This window comes from Danio rerio, chromosome 16 (genome assembly GCF_049306965.1).
Source record: "Danio rerio strain Tuebingen ecotype United States chromosome 16, GRCz12tu, whole genome shotgun sequence".
In the NCBI taxonomy this organism is placed as follows: domain Eukaryota; kingdom Metazoa; phylum Chordata; class Actinopteri; order Cypriniformes; family Danionidae; genus Danio; species Danio rerio.
This window is the reverse complement of record NC_133191.1, coordinates 10,197,501-10,220,257: the sequence shown is the minus strand read 5'-3', so window position 1 is coordinate 10,220,257 and position 22,757 is coordinate 10,197,501. Positions and strand designations below refer to the sequence as shown.

At 34.9% G+C, this 22,757-nt stretch overlaps 1 protein-coding gene across 1 annotated transcript in view; it reads left to right on the top strand.

Annotated features, from left to right (window-relative positions):
* Window positions 1-251: 251 nt before the first annotated feature.
* Window positions 252-22,757, top strand: part of grhl2a (grainyhead-like transcription factor 2a) — a 23,526-nt gene continuing 1,020 nt past the window's right edge. Inside the window, 14 exon segments of the mRNA NM_001326533.1 lie at window positions 252-523; window positions 2,501-2,687; window positions 2,770-2,828; window positions 4,841-5,171; window positions 5,265-5,323; window positions 7,060-7,216; window positions 7,299-7,410; window positions 12,059-12,153; window positions 17,354-17,512; window positions 18,818-18,905; window positions 19,037-19,173; window positions 19,357-19,394; window positions 20,082-20,158; window positions 20,751-20,836. Of these exon segments, the coding sequence (NP_001313462.1) occupies window positions 507-523; window positions 2,501-2,687; window positions 2,770-2,828; window positions 4,841-5,171; window positions 5,265-5,323; window positions 7,060-7,216; window positions 7,299-7,410; window positions 12,059-12,153; window positions 17,354-17,512; window positions 18,818-18,905; window positions 19,037-19,173; window positions 19,357-19,394; window positions 20,082-20,158; window positions 20,751-20,836 (1,602 nt within the window). The 5' untranslated portion in view covers window positions 252-506.

Genomic DNA, 22,757 nt, shown 5'->3' with positions numbered 1-22,757 from the left:
TACACCAACCCCACCCCTAACCCTACCCCCAGTGACATCACTCGTAGAAGAAGTGCAAAAAAGGTGGAGCTCAAGCTTAAGCTCCCCCTCTCTGGAGCTCACCTCTCCTCAAATGGCTCTGCAGTGAGCACCACTTGTGTTTTAACAGTGTAAGCCACGCCTTCTTACTGTTAAACTAATCCCCATCGCCGAATCAAAGTAGCTACTTCGGGATTGGCTGCTTCGTCCCCTCCTCCAGGTAACGAGAGCGCACCTTTACTTGCTTATAGTAACAGTCACCTTGAGTCCTCCCAGAATTAAAACGCTTTTCCGCTTGATCCTGAATGTTTGGCTCCTGTCCTTTGTGCGGTACAGACGGAGGATGCTGTAATGAGAGTCGGATGCGAGAAGTTGTTTGACCTGTAGTCCGAGTTTTTTTTTTCATCCAGCCTTTCCCTGCTACTCACCTGCCGTATCTTCACCGACCTGAAAGTCCAGTTTCACTGTGGGAGCCCAGCAAACTGCACATGGCTCAGGAGGAGAAGTAAGTCCCTGATGTAAACACTAGCATAATTTACAAGAAAAGACTCAACAAACGGAGTCAAGCGCAACCAGATGTTACAATGATTTTCATGACGTGTTTTATTTACATGTGACGTAATTTTAGAAGATTGTTTTTTTTATATAATTGTTTAATTGTTTCCAGTGTACATTGCAACAACAATCAACAAGTGTGATGTTTTAATGTTTTTTCGTTAACTTTTCTCTTCTGTTATGAGTTTGTCTATTGTAGTACAGCTATAACGGTGGGCATGGCAGGTGCCTTATATTAGCTAACATCCTTGTACAACCCCGCCCATGGAACCCTTCCTCACTGTAGTATCAATATCCAGCAGGATACAGTCTATTGTCCCATGGAAAAAAAGCATTTGTGTGGAAAACGTAAAAGGATAGTGCTGGGAATTTCTATGTTCCAACCCTTTGTAAACTTTATGAACCCTTAGGTATAGAGAGGTTAGGTAGTGTTATTGCTTTTAAGCCTGCTGTCTGCAGTGTTGTTGTTTTAACTCCTTTCCTTAATCATTGTACATTAGGCTACATGTAACTTTTGTCTATATGCTTCAGATTATTTGATGTATCCTTAATATATACTGTCAAGCCTAAAATGATTCATACCCCTGGTACATTCCCTAAAGTTTTTGTTTGAATCTAAATAAAATCTGAGAAATATATAACTTTTGGCAGACGCCTGTGTTATTACTTTAAGTCAGAATTTGCCTGGGGTATTAATCATATTGGGCTTGACTGTACAAATTGAATAATAAATGTGTACAGTTGAAGTCAGAATTTTCAGTCCCCCTGAAATATTAGCCCCCCTGTTTATTTTTTTCACCAATTTCTGTTTAACAGAGAGCAGATTTCTTCCACACATTTCTAAGCATAATAGTTTTAATAACTCATCCTTAATACCTGATTTATTTTATGTCTGCCATGATGACAGTCAATAATATTTGACTAGATACTTTTCAAGACACTTCTGTACAGCTTGAAGTGACATTTAAATGCTTAACTAGGTTAATTAGGTTGACTAGGCAGGTTAGGGTAATTAGGCAAGTTATTGTATAACAATGTTTTTTTCTGTACACTATAGAAGGAAAAAATAGCTTAAAGGGGCTAATAATTTTGCCCTTAAAATGGTTTTTAAAAAATTAAAAACTGCTTTTATTTAAGCCGAAATAAGACTTTTTCCAGAAGAAGAAGAAAATTAAATATACTGTGAAAATGTCCTTGCTTATCATTTGGGAAATATTTAAAAAAAAGAAGAAAAAAAATATTCAAAGAGGGACTACACTCTAAAAAAAAAACATGGATTATTTTTTCTTCCCAAATCTTGGGTTGAGGCATTTGGGTAATTTTTGAGGGTTATTTTCAGAGTCTTGGGTAGTTCCAACCCAGCTCTTTGGGTTAAATCAACTCACAGCAGGGGCTGACTGGGATTATATACTAATTTGTTTAAATGCAATGAAAATGGTGTAACATAAACGCAGATTCCTTGCATTTACAGATGTTTAAAATGAGATTTATGCTCAAAGCAGCCCTTAGTCAGACCTTTCTGAATTTTGACATTTCTTACTAGCACCTTTTGTACACCTGTAATCAAAGCTGCACATCCCCCACCGTACTTCAGTGACACCAAGTCAAAACAGCACAATTGGATTTTTTTGGATCAAATTAACCTATTATTTAAGTAAAAAAATAACCAATTATTGGGTGGAAAAAACAACCCATTTATGGGGTTAAAAATAATAACCCAATTACTTGGGTTAATCTAACCCCTGATGTGTTCTGTCCCATATTTACCCAACAGTAGGGTTAAAAACAACCCAATTTGGGTAGTTTTTAACCCTGTGTTTTTAGAGTGTCATAATTCTTCAACTGTATATGCAATTATTATTTATTTCTAATAGATAAATAAATGCATACCTTTGTCCATTTATATCAGCATGTCTGTATGTTATAGTAAGCGTCTGGTGGTGGTGGTCCCTAATGAAATGACTGTTCCATCGCGCCGTGCCTTCACAAGTGAAGACGAGGCATGGAAGTCTTACTTGGAGAATCCACTGACTGCTGCCACCAAGGCCATGATGAGCATTAATGGAGATGAGGACAGTGTGGCTGCCCTGGGAATCCTTTATGATTACTATAAGGTGAGAGCAGTTTAAGAAATGTGGCTGCTCAGGGCATGTGTATTTGAAGATTTAATGTCGGAAAGTATCTCTTTTCCATTAGGTTCCTAAAGAGAAGAGGCTCCTGCCAGTGCACAAACTTCCAGAAGATCATGAAAAAAGGTTGGTTATTCTTTTGCAAGCAAGTCAAAGGTTCAACTGCAAACTTCGGAGCATCTTTTTGATAAATGTTACACCTCAAATATTTAAGAATGATGCGAAAAGAAATCTTGCACTTAAAAGAACCAAGAAAACTTTATAAATCACCTAAAAAAAAATCAAAATTCTGTTATTTGTCCACCCTGTTAATCCAAACCCATAAGAGATAATGTATCAGATTTAAAGCTGTTGCGGGAAAAAAATCATATGGAAATTTGAGATTTTCAAAATGCATTGCTATTCTCTTTCAAATGAATTCTGAGCTAATATTTAAGATCAGATGGTGCTATAGGCTTTTAAAAATTACTGTGTTCTCCTTTCATCCATTTTTTTTTACAAATACAGCTTGTGACTTAAAAACTGACTTGCATGACCGAATGCACAAGTGCTCATCCTCTTGAGCAATGAATGTACAGTTAAAACCTTGCATAGAGCTCCTCCTGCCATTACAACGAAGCTTAGAATTGATTTAAGAGAGAATAGTTTTAAGAATGTGCCACCCCCCAGCCTACTTCATTTAATACATTTTCCCTTTTCTCTCACTTTTTTAAAAAATTTCTTTTTTATTTTTTTCTATTTGTTTATTTTATTTTATTTTATTTTATTATTACTGTTTATTTTACTTAATACACCATGCTGTCAACCTCAACGTCTGGTACAGACCTGTTTATATGCTCAATTTGAAAATTGATTTATGCACATCATATAGTGTTTATGCATGTCATATACTGTGTGTCGTACAGTATGAGGGTTATAGTGTGGTTTATTTATTTATTTTTTAATCAATGCTGTACTGTTATATATATATTTTTTTTCTGTTTGTACTGTTATTGTCTCTTTTTACTTTGTTTGTTAACTGTCAAAAAAATCTAATAAATAAATCTTTAAAAGAAAGAGAGAATAGTGATGCATTTGAAAATCTTTGAATCTATTTCATTATAGATTTTTTGCAACAGCTCTAATAACATGATCGCTTTATTTTGTAAACAAATGTTTTTCACATGCTAGAACAAAACTAGCTGGTTTCTTAAACATGATTAATGTCCTTAATTAGCAAGTATACAGTATGACGTGCACGGTGTATGTGTGTTGATCATTGTGTAGATGTAAATGAAATCTTTTTATCAATTAAAACACTAGAGTCCCTCTTGAGGGATTTGGATCAAACCACTTGACTCCTATGGTTAAGATTATGTTTCCTTCATGACCATAGTTTGATCATTTGGGAGAGAAATCTCTCTGGTTTCATTATAAATATCTACATTGAGTTAAAGGGATTGTTCACCCTATAAATTATCCTGAAAACCTGTAGCCATTGACCTCTATAATGTCTGTTTTTCATATCATGAAAGTCAATGGCTACAGGTTTTTAAATCATTTTTGGGTAAACTAATGCAGATATTTATAATGAAACTCGGAAAGAACTCTCTATATAGTATAGTATCTTTAGTTTCTACACTACATAGTGTCAATAGTAGTAATATAGCATCTTTAGCATAGGTCTCAAACTCAATTCCTGGAGGGCCACAGCTCTGCACTGTTTTGCGCCAACCCTATTCAAACACAGCTAATCCAAATAATAGAGTGTTCAAAAGAGTCTTGAACTCCTTGATTAGTTGCATCAGCTGTGTTTGATTGGGGTTGGAGTAAAATATGCAGAGCTGTGGCCCTCCAGGAATCGAGTTTGAGACCTGTGATCTAAAGTATCTGTTTTTATACCATGAGATGGTATGTCAATGGTTACAGGTTTTCAGATTTCTTCAACACAGTATATCTTCTTTTGTGTTCAACAGAAGAAAGAAACTAAATGTTTGTAAGCACTTGAGAGTGAGAAAATATTCGGGTGAACTGTTTCCTAAACAATAACCGAATGTTTATTTTTGGGTGAACTGTCCCTGTAAATATTTCTTTAATTTATAACATTTACTAGAAGACGATAAAGAAATTTCATTTTGTTTGCTGACTCTTTCTTTTAGTCGGATCAGTCAAGATGGCCTCGAGTCCGCAGAAAATCGTATTCATGTCCTGAAGTCACTTCCGGTCAACCTGTCACTGAATCCTGATTCAGAAAACAAGCAAGACCTGTTCGGCACAGTGCCTGCCGAGGACGGTGTAGTGGCCACTGTAAAGCCAGAGGTTTATGCTCAGTCATTCTCCAGCCATCACCAGCAGCTTCATTATCACCGTACGCCCTACCATCCGCATTTACAGGATTCAGTGAGCGTCAGCCATGATAGATACATGAAGGACGATCAGTGCAGCACACCAGACAGCACCTTTGAGGACTCCTATCCTGAGGACCCTATGGTGAGCTTTATGACATAACATTTAGATAATGACTTTTTTTTTTTTTTTTTTTTTGCAGTAGATTGACTTTTGTGTCATGTTTACTGTTTTTAGAGGTACAGGGTGCCTACTACACCTGCGGCTGAAGATTTCACACATGAGCAAGCAGGGTTGTAAGTATTGTTGTTAAAATTATGTTTTTAAACTTGCTGACCACATACTTCTGATCAGTATATTGCATTTTTTAAATACAGTCAAAGTCAGAATTGTTAGCCACCCTATTTAATACCCAGTCTAATTATTAGACTGCTTGTTTATTTTTTCCCCAATTTCTGTTTAACAGAGAGAAGATTTTTTAACACATTTCTAAACATAATAGTTTTGATTAATTCATTTCTTATAATGGGTTTATTTTATCTTTGCCATGATGACAGTCAATAGAATTTTACTAGATATTTTTCAAGACATTTCTATACAGCTTAAAGTGACATTTAAAAGCTTAACTAGGTTAATTAGGTTTACTAGGCAGGTTAGGGTAATTAGGCAGGTTATTGTATAATGATGGTTTGTTCTGTAGACTATTAAAAAATATAGAGCTTAAAGAGGCTTATAATTTTGTCCCTAAAATGGTGTTTAAAAAAAATGAATACTGCTTTTATTCTTGCTGAAATAAAACAAATAAGACTTTTTCCAGAAGAACAAATATTATCAGACATACTGTGAAAATTTCCTTGTTCTGTTAAACATCATTTGGAAAATATTAAAAAAGAATAAAAAAATTTGAAGGGGGCTAATAATTCTGACTTCAACTGTATATTCTAGACTCGAAGTACCTACAGGATTTCATTTAAATAACATTTTTCTGAAAGATTTGATGGTATTAAAAACATCCAGATTTGACCATTTCTTTATAATTTAGGACTGCGCTCCTTAACTGATCTCATTAGTTCAAAACTAAACCTCTGATTAGTGTTTCTTCAAAATAGAGATGCAACATTTAGCCAACACAGATTATTATTATAAGCAATGCATTATTTTGAATTGTAATTTTAATTGTGTATACATTAAAACTATTCAATGGATTATCTGATATTGTACAATATTTTTATTCTATTTCAATATTCTAAGTAAAGGTAACCACTGGAAATATAGAAATCACATAAATATGGAGTAGATTTAGAGAAAAATACAGGGTCTTGCAAAATTCCAATTAGACCTTATACCATGGGTGCCCAAACGTTTGGTATGATCAGCCAAAAAACAAATATCATTGAGAGCAGTGGGCCAAACATAAATATGCCAAGCTATTTTGCATTAAAGTTGCAATGGGCAATTTCCTAATATTTAAAAATAAATGGAAAACATGACTTTGAATTGTATTAACTAATGCAGTATAACCTTTTAATGATAACTCATGACAATAAAGCAAAAACAATCACATGTATAACACAGTGCAGTTCAATGCTGAATACACCTGTCAAGCAGAATCTTCCTTTGGCTTGATTTGCTCAGCAAAGTCTCTGCATTGTCCTCTACTGGTCTGGTGACAGTACATACATATTGAACTAAATTACAGCATTTAAATTAAACTTTTTTTGTAGCTTAACAATAAAACAAACAAATAAACAAATATATTTGAAATGACAATCTCTAAACCATCCCCATCATTCTCCCTCTCTTCTCAGATGGGATGGTGGCCCAAATCATAAGTTACCATGGGCCAACTTTGGCCCTCAGGCTTTTTTTCTACAATATTCCATATTCCTGATGAAGAATGTGAAGCATAAAGATTTTTCAGTCATTAGCCATTCGGCCATGTTTTCTTCTCTTTTTTTTTACCATTATGGTTTGATAAATTTTTATTTATAGTGATTTTTTTTATTCTCACTTTTTTCTCATCCTCCCCTAGAAACATGTTCCAGTATAATATTGAAGCAAGCCGTTCTGTCCGTGAGAAGGCTGCCGATGGGCCGATGGTGTATCTGAACAAGGGCCAGTTCTATGGCATCACACTCAGTGAGACCGGGGCCAACAAGGGCCTTCGTCATCCCATCAGTAAAGTGCGGGTGAGTTCTGCTTGCCATGAAAACCACTATCAACTTCACATTAGAGACCAATAATTGTTATTCCGCAAATCTTTCCCTCAAGACTGTAGTGATGGTGGTGTTCGGACAGGAGAAGTGTCGGGATGAGCAGTTGAAACATTGGAACTACTGGCACACCCGTCAACACACTGCCAAACAGAGAGTCCTTGACATAGGTGGGATTTTCTTTTTAAATGCATTTTTTATATATCTAGCTTCGGGGTTATTAACCAACTTTGTTGTTAAATGAGAGATATTTGGTGGTGGTTTGAAAAAAAAAAAAGAAAGAAAGATTTGGAGACCATTAATCCATTTATTCATTTTATTTTCGGCTTAGTCCCTTTATTAATCTGAGGTCGCCATAGCAGAAATTAACTGCCAATTTATTCAGCATATTTTTACGCAGTGGATGCCCTTCCATCCACAACCCAGTACTGGGAAACACCCATACACTTCTGCATTCACACACATACACTACTGTCAATTTAGTTTATTTAATTCACCTATAGTGCATGTCTTTGGGGGAAACCAGAGCACCCAAAGGAAACCCACGGGTACAAGGGGAGAACATGCAAACTCCACACAGAAATGCCAACTGAAGCTCGAACCAGTGACCTTCTTACTGTGAGGCGATCACACTACACACTACACCACTGTGATGCCAGATTTGGAAATATTAGACCAAAAATATTATTTTAGAGCATTGAGGTTTTACAGTGGCTGTGTTATACACAAGATGATGCAAATTTCTAGTGCCAAGTTTAAAACTTTTTATAGTGTAAATATTGTACAAATACATTCTGAAATCAGATTACAGTTACCTTAGAAAAAAATACTTAAAAGGACAGTTCACCCATAACTGAAAATTCTGTCATCATTTACTCATCCTTTACTTGCTTCAAACCTATTTGACTTTCTTTCTTCTGTTAAACACAAAGGAAATTTTTCTGAAGAATGTTGGAAATGGGTAACCGTTGACTTCAATAGCATTTGTTTTCCAACAATGAAAGTCAAGGGTTACAGGTTTTTAGCTTCCTTCAAAATATCTTATTTTGTGTTCAGCATTCAGTTCAAATCCTCTTTATTTCTATAGCCCTTTTACATTGTAGATTGTGTAAAAACAGCTTCACGTAGAAGATTATCGTGACTTGAAACTGTGTCTGTTCAGTTTTCAGAGTTTAATTTCAGTTCAGTTTAGTCTGGTTTAATATTCACTGCTGAGAGTCCAAACATTGAAGTGCAAACCCATCAATGCAAAACATAAAAAAGAATCTCATAAATGTTTGGAATCACTTAAGTCTGAGGAAATAGTGAAAAAGTTTACATTTTTGGGTGAACAATCCCTTTTAATACTTTAAAAATAGCCTTCTCTTCCTTCCCAATTTAGCTTTTAACTTTAATTATATACATTAACCAACATGAGTTAACAATATAATATAATTTTAAAGCATGTATTTATCTTAGTTTATGATGATTTCTAATTTTACTGATTCTATAATCAAAAGGAAATATTATTTAGGGGTCCCAAAGCAATAAAACTGAAGACATTTTAGGTTGCATTTCATTAATATTACTCAAACATTGATATATTCTGTAAGAAATTTCTTGCTCATTGCTGCTTAATGTTAGTTATGTTAGTTGCATTAACTTATTGTTCTAATGGGATAACTAACCATACTAGATATAAAGTCAAATTACAGTAAAAAAAAAAAAAAGAAAAAAAGACAAATTGTCAACAGCCGTAAGACAAATACATTTGTTTTCTCTTTAGATGAAGTATATTTATTCAATCTCATTAGATGATATTGGAAGTCACTTCAGTTTGATACAAATATTATTTGTGTTTCTTTATAACAAATATGCAATTTTGCTTAATATATAAATAAATATAAAAAAAAAAAAAAAAAAAAAAAAAAATATATATATATATATATATATATATATATATATATATATATATATATATATTATTCAACTATTAAGCTAGATATAAATCTCAATTTCCGAAAATTCACACTTTTGACTGGGTTAGTGATCCAGGGTCTTATATTATTTCAATTATTCAAAATTATCAGTAAAAATTCCTGTTCTATTTGAAATGACTGAAATGATGTATATAACTATATACTTTATGAATAATACTGATCCTTTTTTGGGTGGTGTGTCTTTGTTTTGTTCTTCTTTCAATTTACGCGTCTGTATTCCTAGGATAATAGATAATGGCAGTCTCTTCTTTTGTTCGTCATTCATCTTGCCATTTCCTTATTCACTTTTTTGAGGTGTATCCAAAAAAAAAGGGGTCTGCAACTTTAGTACAATGCTTTGGGCAAAGTCTTCCATCATAACTCCCAGCTGGGAAACGTAAGGACAATGGGAGGGTCAAGTTAAAAGAGGCGGGGTGGGGGGGTTGACACCTGGGGGGCACCGTGATGGTCTTCTCAGTGGCATCTGGCAGACTGACATGGTTTGGGCATGATTCTGGAAGATGGAAACCCGATCTGCTGATGCTGATGTTGTCCTGATTTGAATAACAGTATCCAGGGATTTTTCATAGTGCCTGAGGCTGAAGATCAGGATTTGAATAGGAGCGTTAACCGTTGGGAGGGAGACTGAATCCTCAGACAAACGGGGGCTTGGGAAAGGGTCCTGCTCTTTTGTAAACGGAAGGCTTGAGTAACATCTGCCATACATTTAAACAGTGTTGTATTTACACAGCAGGCAGGTACCATGTCATAGACGTGAAGCGTGTAATAGAATGCCTGCCATTAAGGTCATAGTGTGTGTGTGTGTGTGTGTGTGTGTGTGTGTGTGTGTGTGTGTGTGTGTGTGTGTGTGTGTGTGTGTGTGTTTTAAATGATTGAATATATCCTCAAGTGCTCAAATTTGTTTGCAGCTTTGCATATTAAATGCACATTTGCACATTTCTGGTGGTGTTTAAATGTACAATGAACGATTTCACTAATAATATTATCTGCGCGATCATTTCAAAAGGCCTTAGTCTTAAAATAACACTCAAGTGGGCTAATCCTGAGGGTCGTGTTTTTAGCATCATTTGTAAAATCTTTCAAAGAGCATCTACTTTTAACGGAAATTTGTACTTTTGGGTAAAAAAAAGTTTAAATGCTCTCAATCTTGCTTAGTAAGTCAAACATAATGGGCCCTATCACACACCCATCTCAATGTGGCGCAAGGCGCTGCGCGATAGTCTTTTGCTACTTTAAGCTTGGCGCAATGGTCATTTTGAGGTGTTGCGCCACACTGTTCAAACAGCAAATGCATTTGCGCTCAAATGTGCGCCCATAGGCGTTCTGGTCTAAAAAAAGCAGGCGTGTTTTGGCGCGTTGCTATTTTGAGAAACTGTAAATAGTCTGTTCTTTAGACCAGAACAAAGTCGGTCTATTGTCTGGCGCAAAGTGCGCCTGGCTTACACAGTACACACAAGATGTAGAGCAATACGCAAATATCTTTACATATGAAAAAGATATAATATATTAAGGATATATGTAATAAGGATAAATATAGGATATAAATATAAATTATTAAAATATTACAAAACATATTCATTTCTAGCCTACATGAATTTAAAAACCACTGCCTTCATACTTTCTTCATCTCGGGAGGCTTTTTCAGTTCATTCAATTTGCTTTTGTATAATGTTATTATTATTAGCAGTATTATTTATTATATCCATATTTATATTTGTTTTATTAAAAACAAGCTTAGATTTGTCCACCTGTCAGGTTTTAGACCATATGGGGCACAAGCAGGTGTATTTGAAAATAACTCAGTATTTTGTGCACACTTTGTTATTAATAATCATTTATTCGTTTGCTGGAAATTAGAACTGAAGTTAGAAATAGATTTGAAACAAATCTTTGCGCTTAACAAACTAAATTAATTATTTATAGGCTAATTGATGTCTGTGCGGTAAGGTTTCCCTATCCACGAGAGCAAAAGTAAAAAAGTGAACTTACTTTACGTCTTGTTAATAGCAATGTGCTTATGGCACGACGCAGCTGGCTCTTAAAGGGAATGGGAGATGAGACTCTGATTGGTTTATTCTCAAAACACACCTATAACTCATTAAGAAAATAAACTCAACACTTTTAGACCATGCGCCAATGCGCAAAGCGGATTTTCCCATCCTTAAGTTAGCAAAAATGCGTTCTGACAGGCCCTGAAAGCATTTGCGCCGTGCGTTTTGCGCTCTGCGCATGGACCGTCAAAATAGAGCCCAAAGAGATTGTTCACTCAAAAATGATTATTTACCCTCTATTTACTTTCCCTCAAGTGGTTCCAAACCATTTATAATGTTTCTTTCTTCTGTTGGACACAAAAGAAGATCTTTTAAAGAAAGCTGGAAACCTGTAATTGATTTTAATAGTAAGAAATACAAATGTAATAGAAGTCAATTACAGGTTTCTTGCTTTTTTGCAAAATATCATCTTGTGTGTTCGACAGAAGAAAGAAACTCAAAGACAAGTAAAGTAAATATGGCAGAATTTGACATTTTGGGTGAACTGTGTGTCTTTATGAATAGCATCATTTCATTTGGTATTTTTAACATTTAAAAATGGTGTTTCCCAGAGATGGGTTGCAGCTGGAAGGGCTTCCGCCTTGTAAAACATATGCTGGATAAGTTGGCGGTTCATTCCAATGTGGTGACCTTAGATTAATAAAGGGACTAAGCCGAAAAGAAAATGAATGAATGAACATTTCGAAATAAATACAGAAAATCTCAAGCAATCCCACTTCAGATTTATGCCTTAATTATTTTTTAATAGACAGTAACTAATATCATGTTCCCCCCTTTTCCCCCCTCAGCTGACTATAAAGAGAGTTTCAACACCATTGGCAACATCGAGGAAATCGCTTATAATGCAGTGTCATTCACTTGGGATGTCAATGAGGAGGCTAAGGTGAGACTTTCAAGCTTTTTCAGAGTTTCACTTGAATGTCCAGTTTGTCGCAGGACTACCTGAAGTTTGATAAAAGCCTGGAAAGGACTTCCATCTCCTCTTCCAGCATCCTTTTCACAGTCAGAAGCTTTTTACTTCTTAGTTTCAGTACTTAACAAGCTTACTTTAAGTGCACACTTAAGGGTGGAGGTCCACCCAGCCTCACGGTCAATATTTGTCTTTTAAAATGGGCTTTTGAAGTAGCCTTGATGTGTCATCGTTACATCTAGTGGAATACCCAATAGAAAGAAGTCTGGATCTCTGAATGTGTGTGTGCTTGCGTGCATGTGTTAAAGATGTTTCTAAAAATGGGGTGCACACATTTACATGTCTTTTATATCAGGAAAGTGTGATCTGTGATTGGAGTAGAGCTGGAGTCTCTGGTCGAGGTGTCTGAGGAAAAAAAAACTTCTCAGTATGCTTAGAAATAAATCACACCCCTGCATGTGACATTGATGTCATATAGAAACACATTCAGTCACAGACTAAAACTACCAAAATCCACTACGGAGCCCCACATGAAATCATTCATACCTGTGGCTATTCAAATTCTATAGGCCCTATCATACACCTGGCGTAATAAGGCGCAAGATGCTTTTGCCGCAACGTGTTGCTATTTTCAGACCAGCGCAACAGAAATGTTCTCATTTTGCACCATGTTGTTTAAATAGCAAATCCATTTTTGCCCCTTTATGCGCTTATGGGTGTTCCAGTCTAGAAAAGAGGTGTGTTAATTGTTGGCGCGTTAAGGAATTAAAATAGACTGCACGATAGACCAGCTGATAGCAGGTCTAAAGTCAATTGCTGAGTGTGTCAGTTGTGCGCCTCGCTTACACATTGCTTAATACACATAGGATGTACAGCAATACAGAAATATCTTTACATATGAAAAAGAATTAAAGGATTAAAATATTACAAAGGTTATTATTTTCGACATAAATATTAAAACCCCTACATCCATGCCACCTTATCTCGAGGGGCTTTTTTTAGTTTAGTATATTTAGATTAGTTTTATTAAAAACAAGCTTAGATTTGTCCACCTGTCAGGTTTTGGACCATACATGGCATAGGACGTGTGTTTGGATATAACTTTTTTGAGCACACTTCGTTATTATTGTTCATTTATTCGTTTGCTGGAAATTAAAACTGAATTTAGAAATAGTTTTAAAACAAATATTTGCGCTCAACAGACAACATTATGTAGGCTACTGTGTGTCTGTGCATACAATAGAGTTTCCTTATCCACTAAAGAAAGAAGGAGAAAGTAAAGGGGCTGAATGGAGGAGACTAATTCTTTATCCTCGCGCTGCAGATGCTCTGTTTAACTGTTTTCTCGGTAATGAAGAGTTCAGTTTTTTCATTTAGTTTCTCCACTTACAAAGTCCGCCATGTAAATAGCAAATCCGCCATGGTGCGACACAACTGGGAAAAGCAAACATTAAAGGGAATGGGAGATGAGACTCTGATTGTTATTTTTTTTTATCCTTAAAATAACAAAAGTGGATTCGGACATGCCCTTAATGCTTTAGCGCCATGTGTTTTAGACTTTGCACCTAGATCCTTAAAATAGAGCCCTATAACTTAACCCCCTAAATAATTTAGTTATAATTATGATGATTATTATTATTTATTCTTACTCAAAGGAGACCTTTTATGCAAAAATCTCTTTTGTAAGTGGTTTAAACAACATTGTCTGCCAACAGTGTGTGAATATATCCACCCTCCAATGATCATTTGTTTTTTTATAATCACGATTTGTTTAATAAATCAGTCTGCAGAAACACGTTGATGACCTATAGAAAGAAAGAATGAGAGGATAGCCCCGCCCATCAGTGATGATCCCTCCTCATTACCATAAACAGCCCTTAATGAGAAGCTGCCATCCGCCATATGAGTTTTAAATCTGGCACTATGCTGACTCATAGGTGTTTGAAATGAGTGTGTGTGGAGTACATTCTCATTTGAATTTAAAGAGACAGTCACTAAAATGGCACAATTTGAATCAAAGTCTAAAAGGTGCTGTTTCAAAAAGTTATTAGTTTTTTGTGTGGTATTTTTTTAGCTGAAACTTCACATACACACACTGGGGACATCAAAGACTTATTTTATATCTTGTTGAAAGGGGTATAATTCATCCCTTTTAATATGTAATTTTATTATTATTATAATTCCACTACTGGTCAAGAGTTTGGGGTCAGTTTTATTATTTTTTTAAAGAAAACTATTCTGTTCAAGGCGGCATTTATTAAATGTAAAAAACAATGTTAAATATTTATTAGAATTTTAAATAACTGCTTTCTTATTGTATGTAGTTTCAAATAGAATTTTTACTCCAATCCTCATTGCTTTTAATACTATTACCATTACTAATAATAATATTAATTAATATTAGAGTGATTTCTGAAGAACCATGTAACTCTGAAGACTGGAAGCTGAATATTCCTTATTAAAAGCACTGGAATAAATGATTACATTAAATGATAAACTACTTTTGACCATTTATAGTGCAATAACACTTCATAATTTTCAAAATTTGTACTGTATATTTGATGGAAAAAAATGCAGCCTTTGTAAGCAGGAGAAGCTTATTTAAAAATATAAAAAAATCCGACTGACCCCAAACTTTTGACCGGTAGTGTAAATTATTATTGTTATCAGTGTTAGTGTAATATTGTATTTCAACAAGCAGTCTCTGGAAAAAGAACCTAATCTTAATCTTGTCAAGATACAACTGATGTTGTAAGGTTTCAGTGATACTTTGTATTTATTCAACCATCATTTTCCCACATGCACCTACACGCACACTCCTACTGAAAGACTAGGAAGATCTGTTGTGAAAGATTTGTCTGCATATGTGGTCGCTAACTGATTCCTGTCAGAATTGGTCACATGGCCCTGAGAAAGCAAGTGGTTCTCATAACGCAGAACAACAGGCTCCTCTATGAAACAACAGCTACAGGCACAGACATGAAAGGACGGGAGACCGTCAGTGGGAAACTATTTTCACCTCAGGCCGAAAGATTCGCTAGCTTTCATCTATCAACAGACGTTTTTCCAGTGTCTCTTGATGTATTGGCATTCGACAGGTTACAGTTGGGAATATTTCGAATCAAATTTTGTTTTGCTTACTATTTGAATAAACTGCAGAAAGGTGCACAGTTAAAGAGTGCTTAAGTGGTTTTTGTCTGGAGCATTGGCACTTAAATTTTTTCCTATGAAGGGCAAAAAAACAAACTTGATTGAGGCTTGTGGGCCGAAGGAAAATATAGTTTCCATGGCTAATTTCCTTATTTATTTGATAATGTTTAAAAATGGCTGGAAAACATTGCTTTATATTTACTAATACAGTTTTTTCTTTACATTTTATAATAAACTTATTATAGTAAAAACAAAAAACTGTCTAATTTATAAGAGAATTACACTAGTTGTTGTCTTGATTTGCTCACTGATGTCTTCTGCATATTCATAAATACTGTCTCTCGGCGGATTATTTATAACTGCATTTATATTGATTATTTAATTTACAACATTTAATTGAAACATTTAATTTCAGGGTTTTTTGTAGCTCAGCAATAAAACACAAAGAAGTTTACGTCTAATTAGAAATGATGATCTCTGCGTTAAAGGCATTTTAACCAACCCCCTCCATTTTTTGTATATATTTTTTTAACGTTATTTATCAAGATCCCCATTTGCCACTACCAAGCTCTATTCTGGACTAACTGTAATCTAAGTCTTTACTTGATGCACTCGACCATACCACTGGACCATAATCTAGATAAGAACAATTGCCTGAATATTTTGAGAGATATAGGACTGTGGTAAAAGTTTTACACATCTCTTAATAATTGATAAACCTCTTCCCATAACTATTAGCATTTTATCAATCTGTTTTGACCACTTTAACCTACTATCACAAAGAACTTCAAGAAGCCTAATTTCCTCTACCCGTTCAATAGGCACACTCAATACAGACTAATTTAACAGTGGTTTACATTTAAATTGAAAGTGTGAACCAAACACGATACTTTTGATTTTTATTAAATTTAAAACCATTGTATTATTCTGTACACACTTTACCACTAATTGTAACTCCTCATCTAAATCAGCAGATAATTTTTCAATTGATGCCGCTGGTAGATATAATGTTGTATCATCTGCAAACATAACTGCCCTAGCATGCATAACCAAAGAAAGATCATTGGTAATAATAGAAAATATCAATGGTCCTAAACAACTTCCTTGAGGTACACCACATTACAACTCTTTCACTTTTGAATAACTTGTATTATTAAATACACATTGCCTCCTACTAGTCAGATAACTATATAGACTTTTAAACCAGTGCACAGTTTGAGAAGAAAATTTATATAATTTAAATTTTCAAGCAATAATTTATGATCCAGTACATCAAAAGCAGAGCTAAAATCCAACAATACTGCTCCTACTAAATTACTATCATCAATCTTTACTAAATAATCATTAATTATTTCTGTTAATGCTGTTCCTTTTGAGTGTCCTACTTGATGTGCATGCTGGAAGTCAAAGAATAAATTGATTTCTTTAAAAAAATAATAGAATTTGTTCACACACTATCGTTTCAAACCCTTTACTAAGAACTTATTGGTTGACTTTTAGCCCCACTAAACCTCAGCGCTGCATTTTTCTGTAAAGGGAAAACCTTTGCTTCTTTCCAAGCTAAAGGGAAAATCCCTCCTTTAGTACTCAGTTTCACTCTCCTCTCAGATGGTATAGTGGGCCAAATCAAAGGTTACAATGGGCCAACTTTGGCCTGTGGGCCTTATTTTGGGCATCTCTGGTGTAGAGTCACTGTTTGGAGATTTTACTTCATAAGGTTAACACATTGAACAGAAAATGCAATTTAACAAAACAGATATTTTTAGGTTTTAAGAGATGCTTCCTCCAAAAAGTGGTTCCATAGCTTTAAAAGTTTTCGTTTCTCTTTCGATGTGTTCGTGTAATTTCACTACCACCTATAACACTACTAGCATCACCAAACGGAATGATTTTTATGTTTACTGAACTTGTCCTGTCTGTCATTGGACAAACATATTGCCTAGCTTTTAAAGTTTCACAATTAAGCCACCAGTTTATATTACACCAATCTAAAACCAAATCTGCATGTGTGTTTTCTGTCTAGGTTTTCATTACTGTGAACTGTCTGAGCACCGATTTCTCCTCTCAGAAGGGAGTTAAAGGTCTTCCACTTATGATCCAGATTGACACATACAGTTACAATAACAGGAGCAACAGACCCATCCATAGAGCCTACGCTCAGATCAAGGTCTTCTGTGACAAGGTTTGTTCAATGTCAGTGCGGTTGTTTTACATCACATGGTTTTAAAATAAGTGTTAAGCATTTGCATTGGAAATATCCTATGTTTGCCATTTGTTGTTTTCAGTACTGGCTATATTTGTGACATTAGTAGTCTAATTCTATTTGTGTTTAAGTTGTCTTTTGAATTCCTCTGCCATTTAAGGGATAATTTACCCCAAAATTAACATTTAGTCAGTATTTAATTAAATAAATAGTTCACCCAAAAATAAAAATGCTGTCATGCCTAACCTTTACTAGTGCCGTACCTGTTTGTCTCGTTTTCTTTTTCTTTTTTTGAACTCAAGATATTTTGAAGCAAGCCTGTGAAAACGTACTTCCCTAATATTGTTTTTCCAATTATGAATGTCAATGGTTACAGGATTTCAGGTTTCTCCAATATGCATTTAAAGTCAGAATTATTAGCCCCCCTTTGATTTTTTTTTTTTTTCTTTTTTAAATATTTCCCAAATGATGTTTAACTGAGCAATGGAATTTTCACAGTATGTCTGATAATATTTTTTCTTCTGGAGAAAGTCTTATTTGTTGCATTTCGGCTAGAATAAAAGCAGTTCTTAATTTTTTAAAGAACATTTTAAGCTCAATATTATTAACCTCTTTAAGCTATATATTTTTCGATCGTCTACAGAACAAACCATCGTTATACAATAACTTGCCTAATTACCCTAACCTGCCTAGTTAACCTAATTAACCTAGTTAAGCCTTTAATTGTCACTTTAAGCTGTATAGAAGTGTCTTGAAACATATCTAGTCAAATATTATTTACTGTCATCATGGCAAAAATAAAATAAAACAGTTATTAGAAATGAGTTGATAAAAATTATTTTTAGAAATGTCTTTAAAACAAAATCTGCTCTCCGTTAAACATTAAATGGGGGGCTAATAATTCAGGGCGGCTAATAATTCTGTTCATCAAATGTAACTCATAAATGTTTGGAACCATATGAGGTTGGGTAAATAGTATTTTGTGGCAAACTGTTCATTTTAACCTCAAGTTGTTCCAAGCCTTTATGAGTTTTCTTTTCTGTTGAACACGAAAGTAGGTGATATTGTGAAAAATGTTATGACCGTTGATTTCCATAGTACAATTACGAAGGAGTTCAATGATTACAGGTTTTCAACATTGTTCAAAATAACTTCATTTGTCTTCAACAGAAAAAAGAGAGTCAAACAGGTTTATGACAAATGAAGGTTGAGCAAATGATGACACAATTTACATTTTTGGGTGAACTGTCCCTTCAAGATCACACAAACCTCTCTTCTGTACAGGGAGCCGAGCGAAAAATACGTGATGAGGAGAAAAAGCAACTTCGGAAGAAGGTTAAAGGTCAGACTGTTGGCGGGCACGGTCAGGATGGTAAGAGTTTTGTCAGTTATACTTTCATTTACACAGAATGTTCTTATATTAGTTGGCGATGAATCAGAATATGGGAGTATATGCATTTCTCTACATCGGCTTTCTGATTGTGATGTTTTTTCATATTTTAGGTAAGAGAGGAAATTTGGCCAGTTTACCTCCAAAGAGGCCAGACATTACGCTTTTCAAAGCTATGACAGACTTGGAGTCCCAGCCTGTGCTCTTCATCCCCGATGTCCATTTGAACAATCTCCAGAGAGCCGGCCAGGTGAGGAAGAGAATGAGCACAGTTCATGAAGTCATACTGAAATTGTCTAATGATCCGTTCTTATTACTGGGGTGTAGTCTCTTAGTAATCATTAGACGTAATTAAAGGATATTATGGCTGCGTTATTTTGTAGCGTCCTGTATGTGTAGTCTTTATAATGTTTTGTGATCTCTTTGTGTACAGGTGTTCAGTTTTGGTGTTGAAGAAATGGAGAATGACGGGTCAGTTAAATTACTGTGAATATTCTTCTACAGGGATGTAGTATAGCTTTTCCCACACCAAAATTGTTAGTGGAAAGTGTGTTTTATGGTGCATGTTTATTTTTCCTATTTTATGTTTAACTTTGTCATGCTTCAGCTCTGTAAAAAAATCATAAACCACTTTAAGGTTATTATTGCCTGCAATAATACCTATTTTTTTGTGTGATTTATTTATAAACTGCAAAATTTTAGAGAACTGATAATAAGTGTGGTCTAATTATTTCCCAGAACAGTATACGAGCTAAACAGCTTGATGTATAAACCTTATATTCAACAACCAAAAAATACAAATAAAATTAGTTTGTGTTTATAATTTTATTACATAAAAAAAAACAATTCTCAATAAAATCATTCTAAAATCTTCAATAATTTAATAACACTGTTGATAGTCTTTAACAAAGTCTTTTTTGTTTGTGTTTGTTATCAGCCCTCTATTCATCTTTGAGCATAGCACATAATAATTTTCTACTACTCTGATTTGTGAGCTGGTTTTTCTCTATAAAATAATAGCATTTCTTTTATATCAAGTCTTTTAAAGTCTTGGCAAGCCAGTGTTTCAGTCTGTTATGATTTATTTCTTACAGAGTTAATGTAGCCTTGAAAAGCACTACTGTCATTTCTAAATGAGTTTATCTGTTTGGCATCCAGGGTGGCCGTGAAGAGACCGTTCGGGACATCAGAGGCCGATTCTCCACCTACCAAATACAGCAGAGAGGAGAGGAAAGGTATGAATTAATGCACAAGTGTCAAATTTAAACTACCAACAAACCTTGTACATTAATAAATATGAATATACAGTGCTTAGCGTATATAAGTACACCCTTCACAAGTTATCTTTTAAATTTATATTTTTAATAGGAAGCTATACAGTATTGTGTTTGTGCATACATCAGATAAGTCAGTACTGAAGCCAAATCTGGAGCATATCTAACAAAATAACTTACGATAATGGTCCAAACACTAGTACACCCAAATGTATACTGTATGTTATAGAAAAGTATTAAATACAAATATTAAAAAGGAAAACTCTAGAGAAGCAAAAAAATATTGTTGTTCAATATTTTGCTGATGTTCTTGTATTATATTTCAATTTCTAAATATGGTTGATGACTAAAAAAATATTATAATAAATATATCTGTTTAATAAAGTTTGTTTTGTTTAAATAAACCAAAATATAGTGCCTATATTCACTGAGAAATGGATAAAAATATTCATTTTCAAAATGGGGTGTACTCAATTATGCTGAGCACTGTATATGTATACCAGCACTGACTGAAACACATTCACACGCATATCTGAACATGATGTTTCTGCAGTCCTGCTGTACGTAAGGAGAGAAGCTGATGAGGTTTTTGATGCACTGATGCTGAGGTCTCCAACACTGAAAAGTTTACTTGAAGCTGTAAGTACAGTGTCACATGGAGTTTACCCTTAAATAATAAAAGGTGCCGTTATTTCTTTTTTAAAGGTGCAGTTTAGGATTGAACTAAGTATTGAGTGGTTGAACTAGGTATTCAGTCATTCTTTTTCTTGTCGGCTTAGTCCCTTTATTAATGCCGGGTCGCCACAGCGGAATGAACCGCCAACTTATCCAGCATGTTTTGACGCAGCGGATGCCCTTCCAGCCACAACCCATCTCTGGGAAATGAACTAGGTATTGCTGTCCGAATTCAAAACACTAGAGAAGGGTTTTTTTCACCCGACCCCTCATCTGACGACTTCACGTAAATGCAGGTTGCCAGATTGACAACACCAACAAAAGTGAGCGTGCCTGACTATTGAGCCCACAATGTTTGCAACTACACGTGACGACAAATGATCAAAGGGAATATTTTGCCATGTTAAAGGAGTTTTTTGATCTAACCAACTGCGACAACGACATCTGATATTACTATTCTAAAAATGGTTTCTTTTTCTGCGATATTGTAGCTAAACATCAGTATAATCAGGGCTTTACATTAACACCCGCCAAATGCAGGTAGATTTCAGCCTTGGCGGGTTAGACAGCCGCTCCCACTAGCCACTTTGGCAGGTTGGAAATAATTTTTACATTGTAATTTTCTTAAAGCAGAGTTCGACTATAAGGATGGCCCAATATGCGTGCAAATGTGATCTTAGAATCGAGAAGCAGCACGACTGACAACAACTGTGTTCGCACGAGACAAAGCAGGTGAATACCTTATCAGAGGATGATTACTCGCGCGCACAGGTGATGTAATGCCACAGCGGAATGAACCGTTAAAAAACTGTTAAAAAGCGCGCGCTTCCGTTTACTTGCGCGAAACAACCGTGTGTAAAGGAAGCACAACTGGTGCGATCAGTTCTCTGAAAAAGATTGGACAAAAAAACAATGCTGGTGTACCCACAGTCCTGCTGCTTTTAAGAGCTCAAGATTTTTTTAAATATTCTCAGGCACGTAATCATCCTTTCATTATTACTCGTGGTATGTTTTTACCTGCTTAACTCCCCGATTGTGTGTAGTAACTGCTGATCTGGTACCTTTAGCCAGGACAGATTACTGTGCATATTTTAGATACATGACAATAGATCTTTTTAAATGTTAATTTTTAAAAAAAAAAAAGAAAAGTTTTGTTGAATAAAAAGCGCATGTATACAGCTATATATTTGCTTGCTTTGACACATTTAAAATATGTGGCTAAGAAATATATATTTTTTTCTTTTTGGTGTGGTTAGAGATGAATTTGGTAAAACCTTAATTCTGAGCCCTAAAAAGTCATCTGAAATAAAAACCAATTGCAATGCAACACAACCCATTTGCTCATGCACAGTGAGCAAGCTCACACACAACACTCAAACAGTGAAATGAATGAGGAGGCATGTGGACAACACAACATTTAAATCAAGTCATTTTAGCATGTCAAAGTCACATTTATTCATATAAAATAGATTTTCCAAACAACAAAATTGTGGCTAGTGAAAATGGCAAGTGGCTAGTAATGTTGGAAATCTACTAGCCACATTGGCTGGTGATTAAAAAAGTTCATGTAAAGCCCTGAGTATAACTACTATAAATAAAGCACATAATCAGTACCTGAGGTGATCATTGTCAGCGTTAAATGCCACCAATGTGAGTTTAAATACCATTTTACTTGACATTTATTGCTATACTTAAAGAAGCAGCAGATCTTGAAAATAAAATAACTAGCAAACATAAAGTTTGAAAAAGAAAAGTTAGAACTGGCCAAAAAGAATTGGGTTATAGAGACCAAAACAAAGATCGCGTTCTGACACGGAACGCACATTTTTAAAAGAGGAGAACCGATTATAGGATTGTTTTTCAGATAAACTAGTATGTTTACTTG